The sequence below is a fragment of the Pinus tabuliformis genome, chromosome J, assembly GCF_031772625.1.
Source record: "Pinus tabuliformis cultivar Carrire ecotype Pingquan chromosome J, CPIR1, whole genome shotgun sequence".
NCBI lineage: Eukaryota > Viridiplantae > Streptophyta > Pinopsida > Pinales > Pinaceae > Pinus > Pinus tabuliformis.
The window spans coordinates 788,307,885-788,323,384 of NC_142295.1; the positions used below are offsets into that span (position 1 = coordinate 788,307,885).

General features: G+C 40.6%; 1 protein-coding gene across 2 annotated transcripts in view; it reads left to right on the forward strand.

Moving 5' to 3' along the window:
* The window catches only part of LOC149229083 (acyl-lipid (8-3)-desaturase-like), a 352,078-nt gene that overhangs the window by 12,608 nt on the left and 323,970 nt on the right, over nt 1–15,500 (forward strand). For both annotated transcript variants that reach the window (XM_089378453.1, XM_089378452.1), the window contains exons 4-8: nt 13,642–13,792; nt 13,942–14,125; nt 14,222–14,291; nt 14,388–14,461; nt 14,582–14,649. In XM_089378453.1, coding sequence (XP_089234579.1) covers nt 13,642–13,792; nt 13,942–14,125; nt 14,222–14,291; nt 14,388–14,461; nt 14,582–14,649 — 547 coding nt within the window. The remainder of the gene's footprint in view (nt 1–13,641; nt 13,793–13,941; nt 14,126–14,221; nt 14,292–14,387; nt 14,462–14,581; nt 14,650–15,500) is intronic.

Here is a 15,500-nt window from a genome sequence, read left to right on the forward strand (position 1 = left end):
GAAGGACTCCAAACATAGTGGACAAGGGGGTGGCCCCTTGTAATCCAATCAAGATCCTATGCTGCTCCCAAGTGGGTGTGGGGGCACAAGGACATCTTCATGAGTCTCTAAATGGATCAAATCTGCCTGTAGACTATCTGTAAGGGCTAGAGTGATGGCATAAACCATCCATCTGCAACGGGAGATATCTTGGACAATCTGCCAAGTGTATGGTGCAACTGTGGAGCCAATTGAGCATGGTGGACCAGGTACATCGTCCTCATCCAAAAGACGGAACACGAGCAATCAATGAACACTACTGGGGATCCATGAAGTCATATCTGCTATGGTGGAGGCCCATGGGTCTCAACACTCACCCTACAAAGTGCCAATGTGGCCCTTTAAAGGACTAGGACCCCGTATAGGGAGACCAAGCCCTAAATGAAGACCCACCTGCAATCCTGCATAAGATCCAATGTGTCCTCTTGCCCTCCAGTACAATAAATCATTAGAAGAATCAAGTAATAATGCTTACAAGTTATGGGATCAATGGGGCACTTCATGGTGGCATGCCCTTCCATAGTGGGCTTTGGCAAGTACAAATGTCTCCAAGCTCAAAAGGGGGGTTAACCAAGGACCCTATTAGGTAGTTTCAACCTCTAAAGGGGGTGGCATGTCCATGGTACATCCTTTAAGGGGTAGGTGGCAAATGATATAATGATGGAATAGAGTGGGGATCAAGGGAATCATCCAGACCACATGTCAAGGTACATTGGGTAGATATAACAAGGGAAGCCCACACCTGGGTATATGACTGTAAGAGAGAGAAAATCGTAGTACATGAGTTACCATGACCTTTGTTTTTTCCCCCTTCTTCATATGCCTTTTTCCTTTGATTGATTTTTCTTCATAACTGCTCGGGGCTCCATGGGATGGAGAGCATGATGTGTAATATGTAGCAGTGGATACTCCCTTGAGGTGGGGCAGTTCATCGCCCACCAAGGGTTGGGATAATCATGGGTTCCTTAGTGATGGAGGGGGCTCATTTAGGGCCCATAGGAACTAAGGTGATGGCCATGAATAAGGGGTAGAGCTCATGTTCGACTTTTGCCCACGTGTTAAATTTGTATGTCTTGGCCATCTTTTGCATTTCGTGGTACATTGCTTGTTGAGAGTGGCCAAATTATGCTTTTTACTTTCTTTTTAGCTACATCAACCTCTGGGGCATCGTTACAGGCCCGACCTAAGGTGTGGACAAGGGGAGGGGGAGGCTAACCCAATGTGGACCCAACGAACACATGTGGACTCGGATGGGAAAAGAGATGAATGGGGCTCAAATAAGTGGAGAGGGAGTAATGTAGGTGGGATCAGGAGACAGCACCATGCAACCAAAATCGAGATTTCTGATTTAGTGCTAGCCCTAAAGCTAATGGCTAGTAAAGGAGATCCCACAGGACTAGGATATAAGGGTAACCACGAAATCGGGCAATGGAGATAAGAATACAAACATAACCCACTCTTTCCGTCGAATCCCCCCACCAATTCATACCCAAAAGTGCCCGTGACAAGTAAGGAAAACCACTCAACTATACCATTGAAAAGTTATACCCTTGGGCTTGGAAGGCCCACCTTCAAACATGCATTCATAACATATGGGTGAGGGACCACATGGTTGGCTCAAGTTGTAGAGAAAATGGCACATCAAGTTATCTGGGTTGCAAGGGGTTGCCTCCAAACATATTATCATGACCTCCAAATAAGTCTTCTTGACCTCCTGGAAATTAATGCAATCGACTCCCATAAAATTCGATCTCTCACTCTCCCAACTACTGAGCAATTATTGTAGAAGAATAAGGTCTCCGTACTAGGTGATTTGTCCTCCAAGTGATCAAACATTTTAACCTTCAAATAGGATGAATCTTGGCTTCAATAGAGAGGTATATTAGACTAAACAGAAGATGGAACTCAAACCCTTTTTAAAAAATGATTTTTTTTCCTTAATACAAGTTTGAAAAGACAAGTATTCTCGACCTTCAATTTTGAGGAATTCATCCTGTAAGGAGACATGATCTAGTTGGTTGAATGTCTCGACTTTTCTTTGATCACCTTCTGACGTTTCTTGGCCTTTTTCCAATCCTAATTAAATCTTTGTTTTGGACAAAGCTCGACTCTCAGGAATACTTGGTATTACTTACTCTTGGATGAGGATGAGGGCTTAGATCCTCCTTGGGAATAGGGACTTGGTCTCCTTCCACAGAGACAAGGTAAGCAGGATTTCAGCCAAAATTATTCCTCATCCTTTAGCTTGATCTTAGACAAACCACTTTTAATTTTCCCTTTGTTGGTGTAGGGCTACAAAACTCTGTCTAGGGCTTCTTTTTCAGTGGTTGTTTTTTCGCCTAAGTTCTGATACCATGTTGAATTTCCTTATAATAGACACTGATTTTCTAAACTTGATAATTACTTCTAATGATCATACTCAAGTTATCTTATGTCACTTACATCATTAAGCAATCATACATAGAAAATCTTCAATAATAATGCAATGGCAATAATATGATCATAAAGAGACCACCAAACACAAGAGACAAAAATTTACCTTGGGAAAACCCAACCTTGGAAAAAAATTCAGATTACTTCCTCTTAAACTTGTTCATGAGAAAAAAAGAATAGTAGTTAAGATGATGCTCCAAATTGTTCAATTGTTCAGAAGGTCGAATGGATATTTCTAGTGGTCAAAACAAGGTGGGTTTTGACCAAGGGTCACACCTATTCAAGTGGTGGGGTCGACTTGTCTTTTGGGGCCTACATGAGGGCCAAAAATAATAATTTTATTTTCCATATTTAATATTTTTCTTAGGTTGACTTAGGAGGCCATTTTGGCATGTGGTAATACCTCTCGATGCTACACAAAAAATCAACAGTTCAAGTGTTGTGTCTTTTCCTCTCATTAGATCTCCTTTTATAACTTTACAATGACTAAAGCCCTATCTCCAAAGTGATTAACGACCAATATCTAATCTTGATCACTTGAGGTCAATAGTCACGACTTAATCTCTCATTGACACAACTTAAGTCACTTTTTAGTCATTATAAAATAAAATAAAAGTTACTTTATCTTTATAAAAATAAAGTTAATATCTAGAGAGTGTCTTTCAGACACTTCTACATGCTAGAGACAACGCCAATGTAGAATTCTTCGTCTGAGCTACCACATTTAACACTCTTTCTTGGCGAGGAAGTTGTTCTGCACCACCCCTAGCTTATCTATGAAGAATATGAATTTTCCCTTCATTACAACTTTCGTGAGGATGTCTGCAACCTGCCCATTTGTGGAAATATGTTTAAGCTTTACAACTCCCTTCTAAACGCAATCTTGAATGAAGTGGTACCCGATCTCAATGTGTTTTGACCTATTATGGAACACTAGTTTTTTCGAGACTTTAATGCAACTCTGATTATTGTAGTGTATAATTGTTGGTTCCATCTCTTGACCAAATAGTTTGGTGAGCAATTTTCGAAGCAATATATCTTCGCATGTTGCAAAACTGGCTACCATATACTTTGCCTCTACAACACAACTGACTTATGCATCTTGCTGAACCATGAGACAACCCTTGATCCCACGCTGAAAAAACACCTTGAAGTGCTCTTCTGGTCAACTGCACTGCCTGCTCAGTATGAATTTGTGTAGCCTATCAATTTTTCTCCATATCCCTTCACATAATTAAAATCGCACTCCACAATACCTTATAGGTATCTGAGCACATGTTTTGCTACCACCCATTGAAGTCTCCTCAACTCAACCATGAATTGGCTAAGAGTGTTGACAACGAAACAAATATCTGGCCTAGTGTTGACTAGATACATCAAGGAACCAATCAACTGTTGATACAATGTGGGATCAACCAACTCAAAACCATAAGCGTCAATTTTCTTCTTCAGTGTTCATGATTACTCAGAGAATATGAAGGCCAAGATAGCTACTTTCAGTCTCAAAGGAAAAGCAGATATCTAGTGGGAAGATGTCAAGCATGTTAGAGCATGAGGGAAGAGGAGCTGACTTGGGAAGAATTTGAAAGACTCTTCAGGAAGAAGTACCTTTTCGAGAGGTGTTATGGTGGAACGACCAAGGAATTCTATGAGCTTAGGATGGGTACCATGACAAATGAATATACAACCGAATTCTAGAGCTATTAAGGTATGTGCCATATCTCAAGGAGGAGAAAGCAAAGATCTAAAGGTTCATCAACAGATTGCCATTATCATTCAAAGACTGGATTGAGTTTGATGAGCCTTAGTCATTGGAGGAAGCCATCAGGAAGTTGAAGCATTGTTATGAGTAGTCAAAGCACAAACCTAAGTTCAAGCATGACTGGAAGGTTAATGAGAAGACTAAAGGAAAATGGCCCAAGAAGCGAGGAAGATCTCAGGATGCAGGTGAAAAGGAAAATGTGGCCTTGCATAAGAAGTCCAATGCAGCTGAGAAAGGACATGGGTCTCAGCCTGTGGAGCAACAAAATAAAGGCAGTGGTAGAGAACCATTGAAGTGTTGGATTGGTGGTAGAGATCATCGCAAGAAGATTGTTCTTTGTATTAGGGTGGCAGGCCTCAGATCTACAGTGCTCAGGATGCGCAAACAGTTGGGGATGTAGGTCGGAGCATTCACTGGATCTATGCAACAGTTGATAATAGGTACGCAGACCACCAGACATCCATTATCGAGATGGAAGGTAAGCTTTGTGATTAAGTTGTTTCTATTTTGATTGATCCTGGATCGAATTATAGCTATATTAGTCCTAAACTGGTGGATCAATGCCATTTGGATAAGGAAGTGCATGCAGAATCTTGGTTGGTGTAGTTGGCTACAAGGACCAAGAGAAGAGTTCATCATTGGGTGAAATCTTGTGCATTTGAGCTTAATGGCATGCATACAACAAAAAACCTGAATTTGCTTCCTTTGGGTTCATATAACATGCTTTTGGGTATGGATTGGTTGTTTATTCACATCACCAAGGTAGATTGTTATGACAAGGCCATTGAGTGCCTGAACGAGGATGGAGAAAAGAGAGTCTTGCAGGGAAAGAAGAAGCCTACATCGGTGAGGATGGTTACAACCATGCAAGCTAAGCACAGCCGTAGGCAAGGATGTTTATTGTTTGCAATAAATGTTTCTACTGACAAAGGGAAGGAGGATGAGGATGATGAAGTCTTGAGGAGGTATCTTATCTTACAATAGTTTCAGGATGTCTTTCCTGCAGAGATTCTAGAGCTGCCTCCTCATAGAGAGGTGGATTTCTTTAATGAGCTGATGCCAAGAGTAACACCAACATCTAAGGCACCTTACATGATGAGCACTCTCGAGTTGGTGGAATTGAAGTTGCAGCTTAAAGAGACGCTTGATAAGGGATACATAAAGCCAAGTGTATCTCCGTGGGATACACCAGTGTTGTTTGTAAGGAAGAAGGACGATACTCTCAGATTGTGCATTGATTACATACAACTGAACAAGGTGACTATCAAGAACAAGTATCCATTGCCTCAAATTGATGATTTGTTTGATTAGCTAAAGGGAGATGCAATATTCTCAAAGATTGATCTGAGATCAAGATATCATTAGGTGCGCATCAAAGAAGAAGACATCTACAAGACTGCATTTTGTACAAGGTATAGGAACTATGAGTTTGTGGTGGTTCCTTTTGGTCTTACCAATGCTCCAACCACTTTCATGTGCATGATGAATAGTGTTTTGTGCCCTTACCTGGATAAGTTTGTGATAGTCTTTGTTAATGATATATTGGTATATTCAAAGAATGAGGAGCATGCAGAACACTTGGCAACAATGTTGAGATTGTTGAGAGAGCATAAGTTGTATTCCAAGCTTAGCAAGTGCAGTTTCTTTCAGTCTCAGATTCATTACTTGGGACATGTTGTTTCCAAGGAAGGGATAATAGTGGATCTGGATAAGATTAAGGCTATCATGGAGTGGCCAGCTCCGAAGAATGTGGATGAGGTCAGATCATTCATGGGACTAGCAGGTTATTACAGGAGGTTCATCAGGAACTTTTCCAAGTTTGGTTATCCTTTCACATCTTTGCAAAGGAAAGGAAAGAATTTTGAATGCACTGCTAAGCATGCAACTAGTTTTGATCAGTTGAAACAATTGCTTACCAATGCTTCAGTTTTGAGGATTGCAGATCCTGATAAAGACTTTGTGGTTTGTACAGATGCTTGCAAAGAAGGACTTGATGGAGTCTTGATGCAAGAAGGGAAGGTGGTGTGCTATGAATCAAGGAAGTTGAATAAGCATGAGCAAAACTATGTGACTCATGATCTTGAGTTGGCAATTATCATTCATGCATTGAAGGTGTGGAGACATTATCTCCTTGGTAGGAGGTTCATTTTGATGAGTGATCATAGTGGACTGAGGTATTTGTTTGACCAACCTAATTTGAATGCAAAGCAAGCTAGATGGTTAGCTACTCTTAGTGAGTTTGACTTTGAGATCAGGTACATCAAAGGCGAAGAGAATTGGGTTGCAGATTCTCTCAGTAGGAGAGTGTAGGTGAATCATATTTCAGCTGTGAGCTCTTATGGGATAGATTTGAAGAAGCGGATCTTGTATGCAGGGCAACATGATGAGAGGTACCGGTGGCTGAAGTAGAGATTGCAACAAGAAGGTGATAAGGATGATGAGTATTACCTTGCAACAGATGGTTTGGTTAGATTCAGGAGCAGGATCTATGTGCCTGACTATGGTGAATTGAAGAAGTTTATTTTGAGAGAGTTTCGTGTCAAGCCATATTTAGGCCACCCACGATACCAGAAGACTTTGACAACTGTTAAGAAGCTCTACTATTGGCCTAATTTGAAGAAAGAGGTGGCTGAGTTTGTTGCTAAGTGCTTGGACTATCAACAGGGAAAGATGAATGCAAGCATCTAGTTGGTTTGCTACAACCTATTCCGATTTTGAAATACAAATGGGAGGTCATTTCCATGGATTTCATTACAGGATTGCCAAGGACATCAAGGCAGCATGACTCCATCGTTGTTGCGGTTGACAGGTTGAGCAAGGTAGCTCACTTCATTGCAGTAAAGTCTACTAATTTAACTAATGAAGTGGCTCAAGTATTCATTAAGGAGAGAGTGAGAGTGAGGTTACATGGAGTTCCCAAGACTATTATATCAGATAGAGATGCCAAGTTCATTTCTAGGTTTTGGAAGGAGTTGTTTGCAGGCTTGGGGACAGAGTTAGCCTTTAGTACAGTTTATCATCCGCAGATAGATGGATAGACAGAGAGGATTAATAAGAGTCTCGAGGGTATGTTGAAGATGTATGTCATGCATCAACAAAGGAAGTGGGAGGAGTATCTTCCATTGGTGGAGTTTGCTTATAATAATGGATATCCAGAATCCTTGAAGATGAGTCCATTTGAGGTTTTCCATGGGAGGAGTTGTAATACTCCTATCAGTTGGAGTGATCCAGTGAGCAGAGTGTTGATTGGACCGAATATGGTGAGAGAGATGGAGCAAGAGATGCGGGTTATCAGAAAGAATTTGAAGGCAGCGCAAGACATATAGAAGAGCTATGCGAATTAACATTGAGTATTCAAGGAGTTACAAGTTGGAGAGCCTGTATACTTGCGTATCAAGCTCAAGAAGAGCTCCTTGAAGATTGGATCATGTGCCAAGTTGGCACCTTGGTATTGCTGGCCTTTTGAGATCTTTGAGAAGATTGGACCAATGACCTACAGACTTGCTTTGCCTGCATCAGTGAAAGTCCATGATGTTTTCTTCATTTCTTAAAAGATATGTGTGGGATGTTGATCATGTGATTGATTGGTTTGTATTGTAGGTGGAACCAGAAGGAGAGTTCCAGCCAGATCCTCAATGCATCCTATAGCGGAAGAAGCTCATGCTTTGGAACTGAGCAATAGAGCAAGTTAAAGTGCAGTGGAAGCACTTTGGGACTGATGAAACTACATGGGAGACAACTAATCAAATGTAGGCCTTATATCCTTCTTTATTTGCTAGTTGAAGCAAATGTGCTTTGGTATATGCATATATGTATGTGTATGTTATTGTAAACACTATATCGAGTTGTGTTTATAAAGCTCTAGTAAGAAGTATGTCATTGTAAATATTGCATCGAACTGTGTTTATAAAGCTCCATAAGCAGTATGTTGTCATGTTTTCAACAATTTTTTCTGGTTATAAGTGTCATAGAATACCGAGGACAATGTTTCCCCAAGGGGGAGGGATTTGTAACAACCTTGGGTTAAGTTTCCACGTAATAAATGGGTATTATAAAGACAAAATAAAATGAAGGTCGTGGGACACGTATTCCAAGCTGAATGAAGGGGAAAAACATTACATTGGGAATCAATTGTGGTTAATTTTTTTTATATTGGCTATGGAAATTGGCATTGACATTGGAAAAGGCGAAAGACAATAAATGGCAGTTTAATACAATAAATAAAGGAAAATAAGAGAAAAGGAAGATGAAGGTACATGAATGTGCATGCAAGGGAAAATGAAGGAAAAGGAAAAGAAAAAAAAGGAAAAGAAAAAAAAAAGGAAAAGAAAAAAAAGAAAAAGGGAGAAAACATGGAAGCATTCTCTCTTGGATAAAGAGAAGCAAAAGAGAGAGAGAGAGAGAGCGCACTGACACACAAGGAAGACACAAGCAAGCAAGGAAAGCAAGGGAGTGCAAGAAGAAGATTGGACAACAGTAAGCAAGGGCAAAAATCAAGCAAAGAAAGAGCAACCAACAAGAGGATTTTGCAGGTAACAGGTTGCATGTTTGATTATCTTGCTAGGATTTGAATGCATGGTTTATGCATTGGTTTATTGGTCATGTTTGTTGTCATTGGCATGGGATTTGCTTGGATTGACAATGATGTATAGCCTTGCCTTTGCCATTTCCTAGATAGCCATGGTATAGTGGGTTTTCATTTTGGTTGAGCTTTGGATTGCCGGTGGATTTGGATCTGGTTGAGGTGGTCTCAGGAAAATCCCAAGGGTTGAGGGTGGAGATGGTTTTCTCTGGGAAGCTCTTGACAAGTGGGTGGAGACAAGAAAATTCCTCTAGGTATGGTGAAGAAATCCTGAGGCATCCAAGCTTGTATTGGTTTTGGTGATTTCTGGACCAGTTTAGGTGAAATCATTGTGGCTTGAGGGTGGAGGTGGTTTAACCTCTGGATTCCCTGCTTGGTTATGTTTGGTTTATCCCATGTGATCCCACATTCATGCTTGGAATATGGCACGAGGGTGATTGGTTGAAAGAAAGATTTGGTTTAACCCAATCTATGGTCAGGTTGTATGTGGAAGTACCTGACTTGGTTGACACTACGCGTATGTTATATTATGTGTTATTCATTCTCGAGATCAATGAGCACAAGTATTGGTTATTGTGTTGATTTTATGACTGGTTTGTCATGGATTCATTCTAGTTAAATGCTGGTTATAGGCATGGTACATTCTTATTATATGATGTGCTATTGTTCATGGTTTGATAAGCTATTGAATAGTTTCTTTGAATGCATGAGCTAACAAGTGTTTGTTGCAGCTAGCTTGAGAGGGAAGTAAGCTTTCTTGATAAACATTTGATGAAACTAAGGAAACAATGAACATATATGCATTCATGACCTATAGTTACTATGTTTACCACATGTTTCTATAAATGACTATTATGTGTTATGCAAGCTAGAGTAAGAATAAGACTTGGAAATATAGCCTGAAGACTCATAGAGACTGTTGAGAAAGTTTTGGAAAGTTCTGGGCAGTTGGCCCGTAGGCTTGCTTAAAAATCTGGAACATGGATTTTGGCCTCCCTCTCGAAACTGGAAAATTTTGGTTGTAACCGCACGAAGGCTAAGTTGTAACCGCATGAAGGATGAGGTCATCTATTACAAGGGGCACATTTTCTTAGTGCCCAACTCGCAGTTGAGGGAGTGGGTACTCCAGGTAGCACATGATTCACCACTTTCCGGGCACCAGGGGTTCCGAAACACTTATGTCGCTGTTTGAGAGAGATTCACGTGGAAGGGCCTCAAGGGGGACGTGCTGCAGCATGTACGGGAGTGTGAGGCTTGTTAGAGGAACAAGGGGGAACTGACCCACCCCGCAGGATTGCTACAACCACTTCCCATCCCTGAGGGGAAAGGGGAAAGTATGTGTATGGGTTTCATCACAGGGCTCCCTATAGTGTAGGGGAAGGATTGCATCTACGTAGTCGTTGACAAGTTGACCAAATTTGCCCACTTTTTCGCCATCCCCACTAGGTACATGGCTACACAGTTGCAGAACTGTTCTTTCGGGAGATTTTTAGATCGCATGGGCTCCCAAGAACATAGTGAGCGACAGGGACAACAGATTCAGCGACAGGGACAACAGATTCATGGGAGGCTTTTGGTAGGAACTCTTTAGACTGGTCGGGATGGAGCTCACTCCTAGCACTAGCTATCACCCTCAGACAGATGGCCAGATGGAGAGAATTAATCAGTGGCTGGAAGGGTACCCGAGGAACTACGTGCTGGGCCAGCAGAGGACTTGGATTTAGTGGTTGCATTTGGGCGAGTACTGCTACAACCCCCACGCACCACATGTCCATCGGTATGACCCCTTTTCGTGCTCTTAATGGATATGATGCATTGTCTTTTGCTGAAATTGTTTTTGGAGATAGCCGGGCCCTGAAGGCCGAAGACTGGGTCCAAGAGAGCCAAGATATCCTCAAGGTTCCCAAGTATAATTTGTTGACAGCCCAAAATCAGCAAAATTTTTACGCAGGTAGACATAGGATAGAGAGACACTTCGAGGAGGGGGACTTGGTATACCTCTGACTGCAGCCTTACATGCAGTCCACGCTGAAGCAAAAGGGGCCCGAGAAGCTACAACCATGCTTCTATGGGCCCTACCAGGTGATTAGACGAGTTGGGGAGGTGGCTTATGAGCTAGAGCTGCCTCAGGGGAGTAGGATCCACAATGTTTTTCATGTCTCATGCCTTAAAAGGGTGTTGGGACAACAGGTGACAGCAGCAGTTGATCTACCCCCACTAGATGATGAGGGCCACTTGGTGTTGGAACCGGAGGCCATTTTGGAGAGCAGGGAAAGGAGACTTCCTCAGGACCTTCAGGGAGTTCTTGGTGCACTGGAAGAACTTGCCGGATGAGGATGCCACCTGGGAGGGTGAGCACATATTGGAGCACCCAACTTTGAGGTTGCTTGAGGGCAAGCAACATTTGGGAGGGGAGGACTGTCATGTCCCTTCTCAAACACATTTGTAACAGGGTGCTGTTACATAATTTTGCATAGTTTTGACTAAGGAAGAGGACCCCACACTTTTGACTTAGGGACTTAGGAGCCAAATCGGCTTTATTTGTCTGCTAGTGGAATGTGGGGGCCACCCGCATGGGAGTTCGAATTATCCATTCGAACAACTTGGAGGGAAAGTTGAATGGGTGGATGGAGGGGCCCACATGAGGCTAAGGAGGCCCAAGGAGTTATAGGGAGAGGTCAACTCTCATTTTGGTTTCATCTTTGACATTTTGCAAACAACTACTCAACTGTTCACTTTGCTGTTTAGCTGAGTCAATCAACTGCTTAGCCACGAGTCTCTCAAGCGGGAGGTTCAACCTCTACGTCGGAGGATCATCCGTGCCCGCCCTAGGGAGGCAGTTCCATAAGGTTTTTCAGGAGTTCCAGGATAGTGACATAGCACCATTAGCCAACGCGGAGTAGGGAGGCCATATTTCTGGGCAGCCAGAGAATACGAAGAGTGAGATTGAGGCCAATAGAGATCATATTGCTTGTCTGGGAATTAGGGAGCTGAGGTAGCAGCACTAGACCAACATTCTTGCTGGGATTTACAGCCAGCTGAGCCAACATTCCAGCAGTTCGAATCGCTGGGCTGCGGGATAGCGCAGAGGCCACTTAGCATATTTTCGTGGAGCTTGAGAGCAGGTTATTTTGGCCAAGAGCTCATCCGGGAAGTCAAGGGTTGGATAGCAAGGGTGAACCCAACACTTTGGAGTTGTTTTCAGGAGGTTTGACTGGCAATTTCCAGCAGGCCGAGTTTTGCAGCTATAGTTGAGGTGAGGCTCCAAGGTGGTCGAAAATCAAAGGTCCAAACCAGCGAAAACCCCTTCTGGGTTTTTTTGGGTTTAGGCCAAGGAGTCCGGGTTAAAAGCATACAATTTTGTGGGTAGTATAAGTGCACCTTCCAGCCATTCGAACTTCAGCAGAGACGCAGTTTTCTGGGCAACACAGTGCAGATTAGTGCAGCAATTGGGCAGCCTTCAGCTCAGCCATTTTCCCACCTGGGTTTGGTCATGCTTGTCCATTGAGACAAGCCCAAGTGCACCATCTTGTTATCTATTGTATTTTGCCTTAAAAAATTTAATAAAATGGCTCAACAGTTCCCTATTTACAGCTTTTCTGTGGATGTGCGTATTTCGTTTTTATAAATTGCTGCACAAATTATTTGCTTGTTATCACTTGTATTCCTATTTAGGATCATTAGAGTCACGTAAAAACTCTATAAACACTGTTTTTAATCAATCCATGCACTAATCTTAGTCTCAACCAACATAAAAAATTATAAAATCATTCTTTACTTTTTACTGTGAACAAATTTGAAATTTATAGAAGTACAAAACTGAATTCAGATTTGTCTTCCTAAGTCTTGTTGCTATTCCTTTTGATTATCATATCCTAGGATTAGGGTTTCTTAGGGATTCCCAACTTCTACTAGAGGAGAGCTGTCCAAAAGTGTGTGAAGGAGATACCATGGTGATAATGGGGAGCCCTTCTTTAGTGACCCAAGGGTCTTATTTGTGCTATAGGACTTTTGTAACTAGAAGTTAGTGTTTGGGTGGTAAAATTAAAAAGATAGTATTAAAGATAGTGGTCACCATCGATTTTCCTGATCTATAAATTGATGCAAAATAGCTTCTCCCTTTCTGCTGCATTGGAAATAGGTCACAGCTTGTCTGGTAAAATCAACCTCTCATTTGCTTCTTCTATATGTTTCACTACCCACTCTTCGACTTTATTTTGAGGAAGTTGGTGCTTTTTTCTTGTCCTTTTTGGAGCTATTTCTTGGTGGATCTTCCAATGCCACTCTTGTTTACTAGATGTTACAAGCGATTTTAGGACCTAAGTTAATACTGAATAGATTAAAGTGCTTGTTTTATTCCATGAAGCGTTGAATCCTCACACGTGTTTATAAAGTATGTTTTTGTTAATTGAGACACTTCTGTTAGCTTTGAGGCTAGGTAAAGTTGTTTGATAAAGTCTAGTGTTTACTTTGTCAATTACAAGGGAGCTTGCTATTTTGTTTTGGGTTCTATTTGGTATTGAAGTTGCAAAGTAGTTTACATTATGGTGGACAGTTGAATTGGTTGGTCACAAAAGGTGGTAACAATGTTAGATGCATTGTCAAATCTTATGTCTAATGCATTAGAACTTTTAGATGCTTGTATGAGCATATCTTTGTTTTCCTTTAGTTTAATCTGCTTACTTTTATTTGTTAAGCAATCCACATTTGCATGTTGCCTTTCCTAGATTTGCATATGTGATAACATTATAGAAAAAAAGTAGAGGTTGTTTACCTTTTAGAGTTCCAATTCATAATATCTCCAATATAACTTAATTATTTATAGGAAGATACTTGGGCGCTATTGCATTGGAGAGGTTGAAGAGGTTGCAGATAATAGTTTAAGATGTTTGAGTATACAGTACTCTGAAGCAGGAAATGAATTGTTTTACTCAACACTTAAGGAACGCGTGGAGGCATATTTTGTAAAGAATAAGGTTTGCCTTTCTTCTAAGAAAATAAATGGTTCTTATTTCAAAGTATGTTTTCCTTTCTTACACCAATAGATTTGTCCAAAAGGAATAATTTTTTTTTTGACATAGTTTTATCCATTGGAATGATGTGATTTTATCACTAAAATTTGCAGGTGAATCATCGTTTCCACCCACACATGCTGCCTAAATCCATCCTTGTGATTGCTGGATACTTACTTTTTTACTATCTAACCTTCTTTGGGACTCCAAGTTTTGCTCTTTCCTTTCTGTTTGCACTGGCAATGGGCTTTTTTACTGCACAGATCGGCTTGTCAATCCAACATGATGCTAACCATGGTACACCCATAGATTTATATGTACTTGTAGTTTTAGGCACAGTACATTTAAGTTCTCATGTCTCCTTACACTCTTTCAATTTGTCGTTTTACCCAGGGGCATATTCAAATGTGAATTGGCTTGGTTACTTGATGAGCACTTCTTTGGATTTTGTGGGTGCAAGCAGGTTCGTGTTATGTAGATTTTTGGTGTAAACGATAAAAATCATGATATAATTGTTTGCTAGGATTAGACACGTTCTAATTGTAATTTTTTCGTCCAGTTTTATGTGGAGGCAACAGCATGTTGTTGGACATCATTCTTTTACAAATGTGGAGAATTATGATCCCGACATTAGTATGTACATGCCCTTGATATTTTATTCATCTAAGCATCAGACCCAAAAAGTTGGAAAGTTTTTACATGTGGGAGTCCTTAATTAGTTAATACATTCTTAATGAACTTTGATTTATGTAGGAGTGAAAGATCCAGATGTACGCAGAGTAACATATAAGCAACCAATACAAAAATATCATTCTTTCCAGGTATCTAGTATAAATAAATTCATGGGTTTTACTGATTGTTATTATGCAAATGGGTTTATTGTTCTCTCATTGTATTGAATACTTTCTGGGCACAAAATCAATGACCATTTTTGTCTTTTTTAACTGGTAACTTTGTCCATCTTAAGGATACATCTATTTTAAGTTAATAACTTGTATGCCACCAAAATCTTGTGATAAAATATATAAAACTCTCCCAAATTAAGGAAGTTCCAATATTTAAAAGTTATACTAATACGTAGGTGACTAATAATGGTCATAGAGTTGAGTAGGAGCAGGCAAAATACAAAGGCAATGCAGTGTGTACGCTCTATCCTATCTCTAGGAAATCTCAAAATTTGAATATCCATAATTGAAAAAATGATTATTAGATGCATTTCGTTTTATTCTAGGCTCTATTTCTTATACTACGTTGATAACTAGCTTGAAGCCATAAACCATGTGTAGATTATGAATTGTTGAGCTATATTTCCCCAGCTTGACTTATGCAGATCACTATGTGATGTAGTTCAATGATCATTAAACATGTATCAACTGGTACAGGGTTTATGCATATGATGGTCCTTTACTTGTAAGGTTGAAGTTGATATATGTAGATATTTAGTTGATAAGGAATTCACTCACAATTTTTTCTCCAAAAGCATGCTCTCTAATCAATGTTACTCACCCTGCAAACTTGTTGGTGTTCCCTAAGAGAGCATGGTAGAGAAAAAATACCTTTTCTGAATAAGAAACTCCAATTACCTGTGTATTTTTAACTGAATGTTTTAAACTACCATGCTCTTAGGGACCATGACAAATGTCAACCATGGACCACAAAATTTTGAACAGAA